The sequence below is a fragment of the Scyliorhinus canicula genome, chromosome 15 (assembly GCF_902713615.1).
Source record: "Scyliorhinus canicula chromosome 15, sScyCan1.1, whole genome shotgun sequence".
Taxonomy (NCBI): Eukaryota; Metazoa; Chordata; class Chondrichthyes; order Carcharhiniformes; family Scyliorhinidae; genus Scyliorhinus; species Scyliorhinus canicula.
Genome location: NC_052160.1, coordinates 59525367 through 59542438, shown reverse-complemented (window position 1 = coordinate 59542438; position 17072 = coordinate 59525367). Strand labels below are relative to the sequence as shown.

Here is a 17072-nt window from a genome sequence, read left to right as displayed (position 1 = left end):
AATATCAGTGATATGGTGGCTTGTGACATTGTCAGCGGCAGGGTCCTTCTGTCCCTTGCCTCATTAAAAACCCTCGCCAAGACCGGGCCCACCAGCTCAGAGAACTTCCTATAAAACTCTACTAGGTATCCATCCGGCCCCGGGGACTTCCCTGACTGCATGGCCTTAAGGCCCCCCAATACCTCCTCTACTCTAATCGGGGCCCCCAGCTCTTCCACTCGCCCCCCACCTACTGTTGGGAATGTTAACCTGTCCAGAAACCTTTTCATCCCCTCCGGTTCTTCCGGCGGCTCCGAAGTATACAGCTTACGATAGAAGTCCCGGAATACCTTATTCAATTCTGCCGGGTCCTCCACTTCCCCCCCCCCCCCCCCCCCCCCACGCTTACTCTACCTATTTCCCTGGCCGCCTCCCTCCTCCTGAGTTGCTGCGCTAACAGTCTGCTAGTCTTTTCCCCATGCTTGTACACCACTCCCCTCGCCTTCCTAAGCTGTTCCACAGCCCTGCTCGTGGATAGAGCCCCCAGTTCCGCCTGTAGTCTCTGCCTCTCCCTGAGTAAAACCTCCCCCGGGGACTCCGCGTGCTCTTCATCTATCCGACCCATTTCCCTGACCAATCTATCCATCTCTGCCCGGTCTGCCTTGGCTCTGTGGGCCCCAATTGAAATCAGCTCCCCCCCCGCACTACTGCCTTTAGCGCCTCCCACAGGGTCGCCGCTGAGACCTCCCCCGTGTCATTCACCTGCAGGTAATTTTGCATACACCTCCGAAGCCTCTCACAGATCCCCTCCTCCAACAGCAGTCCCACATCTAGCCTCCATTGCGGGCGTTGATAGCTCGCTCCCCCGAACTGCAGGTCCATCCAATGCGGGGCATGGTCTGAAATGGTAATTGCTGAGTATTCCGTGTTCTTTACCTCCCCCATACAGTTCCTGCTTAGTACAAAGAAATCTATCCTGGAATATACTTTATGGACGTGCGAGTAAAACGAGTAGCCCCTTCCTGTTGGCTGTCTATCTCTCCAGGGGTCCACTTCCCCCTTTTGCTCCATAAACCCTTTCAGCTCCCTTGCCATTGCCGAGAGTCTACCCGTTCTGGGACACGACCGATCCAAAGTCGGGCCAAGGACCATGTTAAAGTCCCCTCCCATTATTAGATTACTAACAGTATTAAAATCTTTAACATCACACCCAATAATAGTTTACAATTACCCCTTAAACTGTACTACTGAACACAGTGAATACAATACCCTTACTTGCTATCATTATTCCCACTTAAACTAGATCATCTCAGTTCTCAATTCACCCTAAATACCAATGGCAAGATAATACTTGCTTCATAGAATTATTCTTCGAGAAAAAGAGATCTCTTGACACTGCTTTACAGAAAAGGTCTGAACCCATGCAGGAGCCTGGCTAAATGTCCAAAAGCTGTTTAACTGACTTGTTTCACTGTGCACACATTCAGCCAGATCAGAACTGAAACTAAAACATGCTTTCTCCGAAAAAGCTTGATGCCTTAGTTCCACCCAGCAATTACATAATCTCAGCAAGTTGAAAACTAATGAAGTCCGCAGGGAATCCCATTAATCAAAACAAAACAGCATTAGTCCAAGCTTTTAAAACGGGTTAACCAGGGGCTGATTTAGCTCACTCAGCTAAATCGCTGGCTTTTAAAGCAGACCAAGCAGCACGGTTCGATTCCCGTACCAGCCTCCCCGGACAGGCGCCAGAATGTGGCGACTAGGGGCTTTTCACAGTAACTTCATTGAAGCCTACTCGTGACAATAAGTGATTTTCATTTCATCTCAGTCTCCTAAAAGCGTTGTCGTCTTTCAAACCAAGATTCTTTTCACAACATGACTGCAGCAAACACATTATAACCCAGGCTTTTAATCCTCACTGCACCAAATGCTTATAATCCAATATCTCTAAAATCCTATAGTCATCATACATACGACAAAATGACGATCCCCACACTTCCAAACATCAAATGAACTTGTGAATAAATACAACCTTAAGTGTTTTAAAATGGCCTAAGTGCTTCACAGGAACAAACAGATAAATCCACACAAGGAGGATAAGCATGGTCAAAAAGTAGATTTTGTGGATGGTAGCATTTTAAATCGAGAAAGAGGTAGAGAAACATTGCAGTGAATTCCAGATCTCAGGGCCTCGGCAGAAAACACTGCTAATGACACACTGATGAAAATCTGGGATGCTCAGAACTCAGCAAGGTTGGAGGACTGGGGGAGGTTACAGAAATAGGGAGAACTGAGTGAGGCCCGTGAGGGATTTAAAAACTAGGACGAGAATTTTAACATTATGGGGTTGCGTGACTGGGAGCCAAGTGACTGGAGGTTAGCAAGTGAGCACAGGAGTTAGAGAGTGCGGGGGTTATCTTTAGGCCATCGCAAATATGAAAAACATTCAACAATAAACCTTTTTTTTGGTGCAGATACTTTCCTCTTATGTTATGTCCCCCAGATGGTCTGAAGGTTACTGTATCAAGTCTGCCATATAGGAAGGAATGCATAACCATGAATAGGCACTGCAAATGGGCAGGAGTCATCAAGTCCAAACCATGGGCAGGTGGTGATTAAAGTTGGGCACAATTTCACTTCCATCGCCTCAAATTTGAACAGTTGTGCAAGAAAAAAAAAAGAGATTACGAGGAGAAAAAAAAATCAGTACGGGAACCAGGAGAGCACAGGAACAAAGTAAAAAGGGATTTAATTTTTGTTATTAATGATAAGGGAAAGAAAGAATCAATAAAGGTCAGGGAAAGAAATCAAGCTCCGCACATACAGGAAAATTGAGTTCCAGGCTCTTGTGACATAGGTCAAAAAGATATAGTAGTGTAGCAATGTGGAACTTTCAGATTTTACAGAGGAATTGGAAATTATTCATGTGGTTCATTAAAGACCAAACATGCATTTACATAGCAATTAATATAACCAAGGCAATTAAGTACTTTGGATTGGAGGAAACACAGCAGCCAATTTGGGTACAACGAGGTCCAAAAAACAGCAAAGAAGTAAATGAACAGGGCAGGACGGCAGTACAGTTGCTAGCGCTGTTGCTTCACAGCTCCAAGGTCCCGGGGTTGATTCCCGACTTAGGTCACTGACTGTGCGGAGCCTGCACTTTCTCCCAGTGTGTGCGTGGGTTTCCTCCGGGTGCTCCTGCTTCCTCCCACAGTCCAAAGTTGTGCAGGTTAGTGGATTGGCCATGCTAAATTGCCGAGTGTCCAAAAAGGTTATCTGGGGTTACTGGGTTACGGGATGGGTGGAGGTGTGGGCTTAAGTAGGATGCTCTTTCCAAAGGCCGGTGCAGACTAAATGGGCTAAATGACTTACTTTCAAATGTTAACCAAAGGATAAATGTTGGCCAAAGAAACCAGGGAAGAGCTCCTGCTCTTCTTCGTAGAGCCATGGGATCTTTTACATCCACCTGATAATCCAGGTTTAATGCCTCAATCTAAAGACAGCATCTGTGACAATGCAGCACTCCCTTGGTATTGAATTGGAGTGTCAGCCTAGATTATGCGCGGAAGTCTCGAGAGGCATTTGAACCCACTATTTCCCAACTTGGGTAAGAGCGCAACGACCGCCGTCTCAAATAGTACACATATGGCTACATATTTAGCTGGGTCAAGTAAAAACAACAGCTGTAACGACTTAGAGAAATAAATGCAGCGACTTGAAAGGTCTAAAATAGAAGCCTTTAAGGCGCTTGCTTTTCCCAGAAAATCTTCCCCGATCTATATTTCAGCAAATCAGTCTGTTTAAAACATCACTTTCACATTCCGGTAATATTTTTGAAGCACTATTAAAATTGTTTTTAACATATTTTATAACTTTTTTTTTGACATGACTGATCTTTTACAACAGCCATGGTCACACAACATAACAGACCTCTGCATTACAATATTGATTGCTTGGCAATTTATTAATTCCTGTGACTTGATAAACCGTAGTGGGCTAAACTCAAGGTTAACGCAAAGAACTCAGTGAAACTATTTGAACATGACAACCCTGCATGTGTTTCAAAGTATTCTATGCAAGAGGGACACGATGTACTAAACATTAGGCAATCCGGACAGGGGAAATCATATCTCCAAAGAATTGCTTGAATAATTATTGGGCCTCAGTAACATACATAATTCTGTTTGTATCTGAAATTGTAACCAAAGAAATTTGAAGATGTCAGGAAAAGTTGAAGTGAACACGGCTATTTAAAATTCGCAATCAAGGGGCGTAATTTAAATTGGATAACATACAATGACTACCAGAAAAGATATATATTATATGTATAAACTGTATATATTAGATATTTTTTTAATATTAATTCATGGGTGTCATTGGTTAGACCAACATTTATTGCTCATGTAATTATATGGCTGGTTCATTGGTTAAACCAGCATTTATTACTCCTGTAATTATATGGCTGGTTCAGTTCCTTGCCAATGGTAACCCCCAGGATGCTGATAGTGGAGGATTCAATGATGGTAATGCCATTGAATATCATGGGGAGATGGTCAAGATTTCTCTTGTTGGAGATGGTCACTGCCTAGCTCGTGTGACTTATTACTTATGAGTGCAAACCTGAATATTGTCCAGATCTTGCTGCATATGAACATGGACTGCTTCAGTATGAGGAATTGTAAATGCTGCTGAACATTGTGAAATCATCAGCAAACAACCCCTCTTCCGACCTTATGGTGTATAGGAGCTCATTGATGAAGCAGCTGAAGTTGGTTGAGCCTAGGACACCATCCTGGGGAACTCCTGCAGCGATGTCCTGAGACTGAGATGACTGAGCTCCCAACAACCAGAGCCATCTTCCTTTGTGCTAAGTATGACTCCAGAGTTTCCTCCAATTTCCTTTGACTCCAATTTTGCTAGGACTCCTTAGTGCCACAATCAGTCAAATGCTACCATTCCTGACAAGGGCAGTCACTCTCACCTCAGAATTCAGTTTTTTGTCCATGTTTGAATTAAGGCTGCACGGAAGTCAGGAGCCGAGTGGCTCTGGCGGATCCCAAACTGAGCATCAGTGATCAGGTTACTGCTGAGTTAATGCTGTTTGAGGGCACTGTTGACAACACCTTCCATCGATTTGCTAAAGATCAAGAGTAGAACAATGGGGTCGGAGTTGGCCAGATTGGATTTATCCAGCTTTTTGTGGTCAGGACATACCTGGGGAATCCTCCACATTGTCAGATAGATAGAAATGTTGTAGCTGCACTGGAACAGATTGGCTGGAGGTACAACTAGTTCTGGAGCATAGATTGTTTGTGCTCTCACTGGAATACTGTCACGGCCCACAGCCTTTTCAGTATCTAGTGCCTTTGGATTGGATTGGATTTTGCTTGCTGTCATGTGTACCAAGGTACAGTGAAGTATTTTTCTGCAAGCAGCTCAACAGATCATTAAGTACATGAAAAAAAAATACATAATAGGGCAACACAAGATACACAATGTAACTACATAAACACCGGCATCGGGTGAAGCTTACAGGGGAGTAGTGTTAATGAGGTCAATCCAAAAGAGGGTTGTATAGGAGTCTGGTAACAACGGGGAATAAGCTATTTTTGAGTCTTTTCGTGCGTTTTCTCAGACTTTTGTATCTCCTGCCCGATGGAAAAAGTTGGAACACTGACTAAGCCGGGTGGGAGGGGTCTTTGATTATGCTGCCCGCTTTCCCCAGACAGCGGGAGATGTCAATGGAGTCAATGAATGGGAGGAAAGTTTGTGTGATGGACTGGGCTGTGTTCATGACTCTCTGAAGTTTCTCGCGGTCTTGGGTCGAGCAGTTGCCATACCAGGCTGTGATGCAGCCAGATAGGATGCTTTCTATGGTGTAATCCTATCTGTAAAAGTTGGTAAAAGTTAATATGGACATGCCGAATTTCCTTAGTTTCCCAAGGAAGTATAGGCGCTGTTGTGCTTTCTTGGTGGTAGCGTCGACATGGGTGGACCAGGACAGATTTTTGGAGATGTGTATGCACCCCTAGGAATTTGAAACTGCCAAGCATCTCCACCTCTGCCCCTTTGATGCTGACAGGGGTGTGTACAGTACTTCCTGAAGTCAATGACCAGCTCTTTAGTTTTGCTGGCATTGAGGGATAGATTGTTGTCGCTGCACCACTCCACTAGGTTCTCTATCTCCCTCCTGTATCCGGACTCATCGGTATTCAAGATGCGGTCCACTATAGTTGTATTGTCAGCAAACTTGTAGATGGAATTGAAACCGAATTTTGCCACGCAGTCATGTGTGTATAGGGAATATAGTAGGGGGCTAAGTACGCAGCCTTGCAGGGCTCCAGTATTGAGGACTATTGTGGAGGAGGTGTTGTTGTTTATTCTTACTGATTGTGGTCTGTGGGTCAGAAAGTCGAGGATCCAGTTGCAGAGTGAGAAGCCAAGTCCTAGGTTTTGGAGCTTTGATACGAGCTTGGCTGGGATTATGGTGTTGAAGGCCGAGCTGTAGTCAATAAATAGGAATCTGATGTAGGAGTCCTTGTTATCGAGATGCTCGAGGGATGTGTGTAGGGGCAGGGAGATGGCATCTACTGTGGACTGGTTATGGCGGAATGCGAATTGCAGTGGATCAAAGGCATTCTGTGAGTATGGAGAGCCATTTTGTGAAATCACATGGAGTGGACAGAATTTGCTGAAGTTTGGCACGTGATGCTGGGGTCCTCGCGGCCGGGGGGGGGGCCAAGATGGACCATCCACCCGGCATTTCTGGGATGGTTACAAAGGGCTCCTCCATTATTGAAAATTGGGATATTTGCAGAACATCCTCCTCCTTTTAGTCTAATCGTCCAAGATCATTCAAGACTGGATGTGCCAGGACTGCTGAGCGGAGATCTGATTTGCTAGCTGTGGGATTGTTTAGCTTTCTCTCCATCTCAAATGTTGTATATGCTGTTTGACTTGCAAGTAGTCCTTTGTTGTAGCTTCACCAGGTTGACAACTCATTTTTATCTGTGCCTGGTGCTTTTCCAGATATGCCCTCCTGCACGCTTCATTGAACCAGGGCTGTTCCCCTGCTTGATTTTAACGGTAGAATAGGAATATGCTGGGCCATAAGGTTACAGATGAGGTTTACCACTGTCCGTATGGAGTCTGCACATTCCTCTCTCCTCTCTTTCCCTCTCTTCCCCCCCCCCCCCCCCCCCCCCCAACCAAAAAATGTGCAGGGCAAATGGATTGGCTGTGCTAAATTGCCCCTTAATTGGAATTTAATATTTTGAAAAAACAGATTAGGTTTTCTGCTGCTGATGCCACTGCGCCTCATAAATGCCCAATTTTGAGTTGCTGCAGCTCTTTGAAATCTATCCTACCTATTTAGCATGGTGACAGTGCCACATAACAGGTCGGAGAGTATTCTCAATGTGAAGACAGGACTTTATCTCCACAAGAACTGTGCAGTCGTTATTCTCGCCAACACCATCATGGACAGATGCATTTTAACAGGTAGATTCTTGAGGACAAGGTTAAGTAGGATTTCCCCTCTTGTTACTTTTGTTACCATCTGCCGCAGAGTCAGTCCAGCAGCTCTGTCTTTTCGCGCTTAGCCAGCTCGGTCAGTAGTGGTGCTACTGACTAACTCTCGGTGATGGACATTGTCATCCCTGGTCCAGACTACATTTTGGTCTTGCCATCCACACTGCTCCCTCCAAGAGCTGTTCAACATGGAGGAGTACCAATTCATCAGCTGTGAGGTGATGATAGGTGGAGATTTCCTTATCCATGTTTGACCCAATGCCATGAGATTTAATGGAGGCCAGAGTCAATGTTGAGGACTCTCAGGGAAACTCCTCCCTGACCACTGTGCTGCCACCTCTGGCTGGTTTGTACTAGTGGGATAAGACATACCCAGAAATGGCGATGGTGGTCTCTGGGACGTTGTCTATAAGGATTAATTCCATGAGTAAGACTATGTCAAGCTATTGCACAACTAGTCTGTGGGAACACTCTCCCAATTTTGGCACAAGATCCCCCTCTGTCACTAAGGAGAACTTGACTTGGTGGACAGGGCTGGGTTTCCCGCAGGCATTTTCAGTGCCTAGGTTGATTTGGGTGGCATGGTAGCACAGTGGTTAGCATTGTTGCTTCACAGTGCCACGGTCCCAGGTTCGATTCCGGGTTTGGGTCACTGTTTGTGAGGAGTCTGCACGTTCTCAGTGTCTGCATAGGTTTCCTCCCACAAGTCCCAAAAGATGTGCTGTGAGGTAATTTGGACATTCTGAATTCTTCCTCAGTGTACCCGAACAGGCGCCTGAATGTGGCGACAAGGGGCTCTCCACGGTAATTTCAGTGCAGTGTTAATGTAAGCCTACTTGTGACAATAAAGATTATTATTGGGTGGTCTGTCTATTTTAATTCCTCTTAGACTTCGCAGCAATTTGATGTTACTCAGTGGGTGTGAGGCCATTTTAATGGGAATTTAAGAGTCAACCACATTGCTATGGGTTTGGAGTCAGATGTAGGCCACTCTAAGTATGGACAGATTTTCGTCCCTAAAAGGATATTAGTGAACTAGATGTATTTTTACAACAATCGACAATGGCTTTGTGGTGACCATTTGACGAGTTTTAAATTTCAGATTTGATGTCTACCAGCTGCTGTGGTGGAATTAGCCTGGGCCCCTAGATTATTGGTCCAATTACATTACCATTATGCCACCACCTCCCCCAATATGTATATTGAAGTTCATCCACTGTAAATAAATAAAATCACGCATGAACAAGAGAAAAAGAGAACATCTACCATTAACACAAATACCAAGAGTACTAAAACTTGAGAAAATATAAATATTTTAAATATCTGTTTTGACCAAAATATTGGAAAGCAATATTTTATGAAATATTAACCTTTTGGTTCTGTGCTGCTACACGGGATTCCCCAAAGTGATCAAAGTTGAGGATATAAAAATAGGTATGAAGGTAACAGCTAGATTCAGTTGAGAGTTTATTTTTCAAGGGGTTCCAGCTCCACATCAGTATTTCAGCTCATAATTGGAGGTCAACACTTTAGTGGGTAGAATGCCACACTGTCAAATGTCAACCCTCAGATCAGATGGAAGCAATATTGATAAGATTAAATGAATGGAAAACGGATTTCAAAGTATCGAAACGCGAGTTCATCCTCTTTGGACCTAAAAAGGATCGAATAGGGTACTTCAAAATGGTGGGACGCTTGAATGGTGGGAAACAATGGATGTACAAAGAGACTTGGGGATCCAGGTATACTTTAGCTTTACAAAGCCCCGTTTGACCATATCTGGAATACGGAAAACAGTTCTGGGCATCAGTGGCCTTGGAGGCAGTGCAGTGCAGATTTACGAGAACGGAACCTAGACTCCAAGGGTTAAGCTTGGAGAAGAGATTGAACAAACACGGACTGCATTTCCTGGAATTTAGATTTTAAGGGGTGACTTGATCGAAGTTTAAGATAGTAAAGGGAACAGTTCAAGCAGACTGGAGAAATACAGCATAGACATGATGGGCTAAATGGCCTCTTTGTTTCGTAAATTTTATTTTTCATGGTTGGGGCGTCATTTCCGGCGGGGGGGGGGGCTAAAATTTCGAGCCAGTCCTTTCAAGAGTGAAATTCGGAAACACGTCTCCAATTAAACGGTGGCCGCAGTTTGTAAAGCTCTTCTCTCAACGTCCACTTATGGCACATTTTATTTAACCACAGTTATTAAGCTATGGGGAAAAGGCGGTTACTGGAGTTAGGTTACAGATTGGCCATGATCTCACTCATTGGTAAACCCTGTCAAAAAAAGACAGAAACCAGGACAATAATTCCTTTTTGAGGTATGGCTGTTTCATCAGACCATAAGAAATAGGAGAAGTGGGCTATTCAGCCCATTGAGCCTGCTCCGCCATTCAATATGTTCATGGCTGATCGGATCGTGGCTTCAACTTCATTTTCCTGCCTGTCCCCCATAAGCCTCAACTCCATTATTGATCAAAAATCTTAGGCTCCGTTAAACAATGGTCCAGCCTCCATTGCCCTATATGGAAGACAATTCCAAGAACTAATGACCCTTTAAGGAGAAATTCTTCCTCATCTCAGTTTAAAAATAAGGGGTCTCTCACTCAAGACAGGTTCCCCAAGTTCTAGATTTCCTCACGAGTGAAAACATCCGCTTAGCGTCCATCCTTTCAAGGCCCCTAAAGATCTTGTATGTTTCAATAAAATCTTCTAAATTCAAAATAGCAGGCCCAAATTGCTCAAGCTTTCCTCATAAAACAACACTTTCACCCAGGAATCAACCTTGCGAACCTTCTCTGAACTGCTTCCCATGCAAGTATATTCTTCCAAATGTAAGTAAACAAAACTGTACACAGTACTCCAGGTGCAGTCTCACCTATGCCCTGTACAGTTGTATCTGTTGCATACAGTGGAAACATGTTAGGAATTGTGCAATAAGCTGGTCGGTCAAACACTGAAACAAGGTATACCAACTGATTGAACAGAGACACAATGTATGAAGATAAATACTCACCGCTTCTTTCACGAGTGACGTTAAAATCTCTTTGCCTTCACCAGCAGCTTCCTCAAGATTTTCCAAGCCTAATAGTATATCATCTATTACATCCTCGCCTTGGTTCGCCTGCTCAAGTTGATCATCAACTTGTTGAATCTCTTCTCTTACATCTTCCTGGAAAATGTCTGGTTGAGGTAACACAGCGTCTTGCTCCCTCACAAGCTTCACAGATGCTTCTTTCGGCGTTGCTTCCATCACTTCTGCGACTGGAAAAAGGGGAATGGCCAGCAGTTCAATTTCATCTGCTTGGACATCTGGAGCTTGCATGTCCTGATTGGGACCAAGAGCTACTCCAGGGTCCACCTGATTTTGTTCTTCATTCCTTTGTGCAATGTGATGCTGTTCACCTGGGGCAATCCCCTGATTTCTGGTGGCTATTTGAGGATGACTTTGGTCAGGTTCTGCATTTTCCTCGACCATATTTGACATAAGTCTATGTTGAGCCACCAAGATAGACCTCCGCTCCTCCTGAAAGTTTCCTTTGCCTCCATGTTTTTCCCTCAGTATTTCCTCTTGCTGCACTTTTCGCCATCCAGATGCAGGTCGGATAATGATAGGAGGTCGAATTTGTCTAATTGGAGTCTGGAAGAGATGTGACAGAAAACAGAGAGTTAAAAATTAAGTCTGAAAAAAATTAATAGTCCAATTCCTAATATAGAAAAAGGCGTCAAGTTTCCTTGAGGATACTCTCATTGCGCCACTGAAAAGTCAGCAGGAGTTGCGGTGCAAATCCTGTATATGCAGTTAAACAGGGTTCCCATTGAATTGCTGCCAAAGATGATGGGTGGGAGGGACTTCTGGACCATACACACCTCCTCTTCTTTCAACCCAAGGACTTGAGCTGTCACTCTGCTTTCTTCAGAAATGGGAGCCAGATGCAAACTTATATCATACATTGAAAGTTATTTTACTTCATGAGGAATAGACAGCTGCCACTATCCGCATTTACATATTTTATTGCATTCGTTTTGAGGATTTTTCTCATATGTGACGGCCCATCTAGTTGAGCACCATCTGCAAATCTGATGCCTTAATGGTGGGTTTGTACTTTTGCCAGGCAAAAAATGTCTAGCAATATTTTTTTCAAAATGCATCACAAGCTGAACAAATTCCACATGGGAGTTCATAGTGGAGATGAAATATTTGTGTAAAAATAGCAATTTAACAGTAAATTCAAACTTAAACAGGTTCAATATGTCAAATGGCTCAATGAACAGAAACAAAACAACACAAAATAAACTCTGTAGTTTGCAATTAATTACAATTCTATTTGAATTAGCAAATTGGATTTTTCAATTTGTGCAAATGAATTGCATTAGTTTAGGCGCACTGCATAGTTCACCATATTGTCTGCTTTGACATCCCCTTTGCCATTTAATAGTTTAATATATGACTGAGATCTGATTATGGGTGCTCTGAATCAGAAGGCAGATTGTTCATTAGACAACCATAATATTATTATAAAAAACAGGAATAAACAACATCTTGAGGTAACAAAGAACAAGAATAGGCCATAGAGTTCTTCCATTCAATTAGATCAGCAACAAAACTCCACTTACCTGCTTTTGCACCATAATCCATGATACCCTTATTAAACAAAAATCTATCAATCTCAGTCTTGAAATTTTAACTGACTCAGCAATCAATCAGAACTTTTTGGAAAAGAGTTCCCCGCTTTCTACAGTGCATGGAAAGAAGTGCTTCCTGTTTCATTCCTGAATGCCTTGGTTCTGATTTTTAGATTTTGCCCCTTGTTCTGAATTCACACTAGAGAAAATGGATTCTTCTTAAATGTAGGAAGCATTGAACATTCTAAAATGTTATCACCGAAATATCGATCTTACAAACTGGATTAAAGTGAACTAAAGAATGAGAAAGTTCTTTTAAATAAATTTAGAGTATCCAATTATTTTCTTCTAATTAAGGGGCAATTTAGCGTGGCCAATCCACCTACCATGCACATCTTTGGGTTGTGGGGGCGAAACCCACGTAAACACGGGGAGAATGTGCAAACTCCACACGGACAGTGATCCAGAGCCGGGATCAAACCTTGGACCTCGGCAACATGAGGCAGCAACCACCGTGCTGCCCTAAGAATGAAAAAGTTTTAAAATTACACTATTCTGCTTTTTCGTACAGTATTTTGCTTCTTACAACATAAATTTCTGCCTTTATGTGTAATTGGGGCATAAGCTATAAAATATTTAACAAAATATAAATTGACTTGCCAAATTACATTTCTATTTGATATCAGATGATTTTGATTATCTGGTTATTTTGGGAGTTTGCTGTGTGCAATTCAGCAGTCACGTTTCTTACAACAGTGATAACACTTCAAAAATACTTAATCGGCTTCGAGTACTCAGAGACATTGAGATCACGAAAGTTGCTTTTTAAACGCAAGTCCATTTTGTTTTCTTAATTGGACAATGATGGTAACAAATTCAAGAGTTGCCATGCATAACAGCCATTCCAGGTGAAAGATTGAGGTGTGTACGAATTTAAGAAAAATCGTCCAAACCCTTTGGGAAAATGCAGTTACAGTATATATACATGTTTCATAAGTGCACAAGACTGCTTCTCTGTGAACCAATTCCATTTTGTTAAACATAAAGGGTAATGCAGACTGAATGGGGTTAATCACCTGACATCAAATGACTAATCCAATACGGATGCATTGGTAAAGGCTGTATTCATTTACAATAGTTTGTGTAACTGTAACACATACAAACAGAAGCATTAACATGTTTCAAAAGTTAAAGGTACAAAAATACATTCATAATGAATGAGGGGACATTATTTTCTGTCATTCTCCAAAAGTACACCCACTAACATTTCCATTGCTGCGATCAATTACTTAGTCTCCTCAACTGACACTGCAACTCTCCAAAGACCCATTGCTTACCACCTTCCTGAAGAACCTTCACAATGCTTTGATTGCACATCTTCGAAAATCAGTTTCCCGATATAGAAAGAGAGCAAAACATAATACCTCAATGAGTACAACATCTTGATCCTCTGTTAGTCGATTCCCAATGGGCACAACTGGTGGATCATCATCCGAGTCAGAGTCATCGGTGATGGTGATGACTGGAGTATTGCGAGGGTCTCTCCATACTGGAACAGAAATTCAAGAATTAAGACTTGGCTGCAAAAAAAAATTTACAGCATTTATTGAAAATGTTCTCTACCTCTCATTAAGTGCTGCCTACAGGTAGCAAATTATAAAAGTCAGGGGCCACAGCAGCTTGATGAAGAATACAGAAGACTGGAGCAGTTAGAAAAAGTGGGTAGCACAGCGGAGATGTAGTGACCCATGATGCCAGGGTAAAGTGCGAATGAAGTAGGAAACACTTCCTTCAGGCTGACGCTGGGGGAAGTGGTTTTCCCACAGCCGAGGACTACAGCAGAGGCAGGTGAGGGCAAAGAGTTGGTTTTGCTTAAAAAAACAGGGCAGCACAGTGGCACAGTGGATAGCACTGCTGTCTCACGACGCCGATGTCCCAGGTTTGATCCTGGTACTGGGTCACTGTCTGTGTGGAGTTTGCACATTCTCCTCGTGTTGGCGTGGGTTTCGCCCCCCACAACCCAAAGATGTGCACGGTAGGTGGATTGGTCACGTTAAATTGCCCCTTAATTGGAAACAATTAATTGGATACTCTAAATTTAATTTTTTTAAAAACATGCTTGCACAATTGCTTTTTACTATGGATACAAATGCATTACATAGAACATAAAACAGGGCAGGAGGTGGCCATTCGACCCATCGAGTTGCATCGACCCACTTAAGCCCTCACTTCCACCCTATCCCCGTAACCCAATAACCCCCGCTTATCGTTTTTTGGACACTAAGGGCAATTTAGCATGGCCAATCCACCTAACCTGCACATCTTTGGACTGTGGGAAGAAACCGGAGCACCCTGAGGAAACCCACGCACACACGGGGCAAACGTGCAGATTCCGCACAGTGACCCAGCAGGGAATCAAACCTGGGATCCTGGCGCTGTGAAGCTACAATGCTAGTCACTGTGCTACCATGCTGCCCAGTGCTTCTGCTTTCAAAATAAAAAAGTTCACATTTTCGTTTGTTTTAATTGTTAACGACAATAAAAAGCACAACAATTTAATTGTGACTTTTCCGAATTTTACTGTCTGCCTTTTCCCCTTTGAAGGGTGGGTTTAGGGCCAACTAACAACACACCCGAGCTTACTTTATGAATGACACCAAGATCGACCATTTGTCCGGCCCTGCACCTCGCCGACCACACCCAAGGCAGTGCAACAACCCCTAACACTAGAAAAATCAGACCAGCCTTAACCGGAGAGACTTCACCACCAAAGAGGAGAATAGTCAAGACCCCCCCCACAAAGATAAGGGAAATCTGCCAGAACCCATTGAACTAAACCAGTGTTTATAACAGTACGTTGCTCACCCAGGTGAAAAGAAAAAGAACCACCGAGGGAGAAACGCCCAAGCTAGCCCAGGATCATAGCCACAGAGTAGCACCGTGTGCCTTTGTAAAGATGATACTCTGGGACAAGGCAGAACTACCTCAACAGAGACAAAGGCACTGCCTCCCCATGGAAGACCCAACCACAATGAGGAGGACACTCAGGAACCACTATGTACCCCTTGGAAGGCACCTAACACCCCCATCAAGCCTACCCCAAACTGAAGGGTCCAACAATGTAGAGGCACAGCATAGAGACTCTCACTTCAACAATTCGAACAAGGATTAACTAACCCCAGCCCGGCTTGCACCCTTACTCATTTCTCCCTACTCAAATAGCTCTAAAAAATGCCAACCCAAGAAAGAATCAGAAGGAACCCAATCCTCTCCAGGATACGTGATCTGCCCCAGCCTTCGAAGGCGATGAGTGCGGATCTCAAAATTCAAATTAATTCATAAAGAGAAATATAAACTCGACCCAGTTAGCTCTAGATGGGGGCTATCCTCAACCCCAAGTGAAGACTTAACTAATCCAACTATCCACCGATCACCCCTTCATGGCTCTACTCATCTTCATTATAAATGAGTGAAGGGGTGTCTTAAATGCACTCCCTTCTCATAACTGCAAGGATTACAGCACATCAAAAAAAAAATAAGGAGCAAGACTGCACACAAACCACATATCACATTACCGACTCAACGTGATTTTTGCTAACGCCTTGCTAGGAGAAAAAACAAGAAATCAACAGTATAATCATAATGGAGCAAATTTTAGGATTACTGATGAACTGTGGGATAATAACAACATCTATGTCGCGTGGGAAGGCTGAAGCTGTGACAGGATTGTTGACCAACCCTTCCAGTCTCAGAAATTCCAATTCCTTCGAACGAAGCACATTCACCTCGGCCACGCCGTCACCCTGACACGCAGTCAACTAGGAACTTAGGCCCCTACACGGGGAGGGAACAGGAAGGGGCTTCAACTGACCCCTGGCCTCAAAGACTGGATGCAATGTGCTCCGAGAACCTGATACACCCAGCCTCCAAAACAAGATTGCTAAAGTATGGCAGCCAATTTTCCAACTCAATTAGGAACTCGCCTCTCACCTCGCAAAAGACAGATCTCATAAACACCCCTCATCTGCCCCCCCTCATCTGCGCGCCCCCCCCCCCCCCCCCCCCCACTTCACAAGTCGGTCAGGATAGATGACATACCATGGAGCAGGATTTCCAATGAAGCGAAGGTGGGTCCCACCAGTGAAATTGCTCCATCAAATAGAGGGATTATTTTCTGCACTCCCACCATTCTCTCAAGGTGCTTCGCAGTTCATCAAAGTGAACACCAAAGATCTGCATCACCGAGATTATCATCCAAAACATCACTCGTAGCGGCAGCCATCATCCCGATGCAAACAGCACAGCTGAGACGTGGGCCCGCTCACCAGCAAAACTGCAACTGCAAGTTCGGCCACACCCCAGCCACCTCTGACTGTCTGAATCAAATGAGTATTCTTGCTGATTCAACTCGGCTCTTCATCACCAAACTCCGACCAGCAACATCCAGGGACATAGTACAAGACACATATCCCAAAATAAGATTTTGGAATGTGCATTAGGATAAAATAAAGGATTAAAAGTGGGTAGAGCCAGAGCTCGTGGAAGCGCAAACACTCCTGCGCTCCTCACTTGACCCACCCCCCCCCCCAAGACCATTTTAAAACAAACTAATTAACAATAGCACCATTGTCATGCTTTCAGCTCAAAAGTAGAGCAACAAGGGCAGCACGGTAGCATGGTGGTTAGCATAAATACTTCACAGCTCCAGGGTCCCAGGTTCGATTCCCGGCTGGGTCACTGTCTGTGCGGAGTCTGCACGTCCTCCCCGTGTGTGCGTGGGTTTCCTCCGGGTGCTCCGGTTTCCTCCCACCGTACAAAGATGTGCGGGTTAGGTGGATTGGCCATGCTAAATTGCCCGTAGTGTCCTAAAATGTAAGGTTAAGGGGGGGGGTTGTTGGGTTACGGGTATAGGGTGGATACGTGGGTTTGAGTAG

The 17072-nt window shown here is 44.0% G+C and overlaps 1 protein-coding gene across 1 annotated transcript in view; it reads right to left on the bottom strand.

Annotated features, from left to right (window-relative positions):
* rnf216 (ring finger protein 216) overlaps positions 1-17072 on the bottom strand; it is a 263325-nt gene that overhangs the window by 206282 nt on the left and 39971 nt on the right. Inside the window, exons 3-4 of the mRNA XM_038820989.1 lie at positions 13563-13687; positions 10529-11152 (exon numbers count right to left, since the gene is read on the bottom strand). Coding sequence (XP_038676917.1) covers positions 10529-11152; positions 13563-13687 — 749 coding nt within the window. The remainder of the gene's footprint in view (positions 1-10528; positions 11153-13562; positions 13688-17072) is intronic.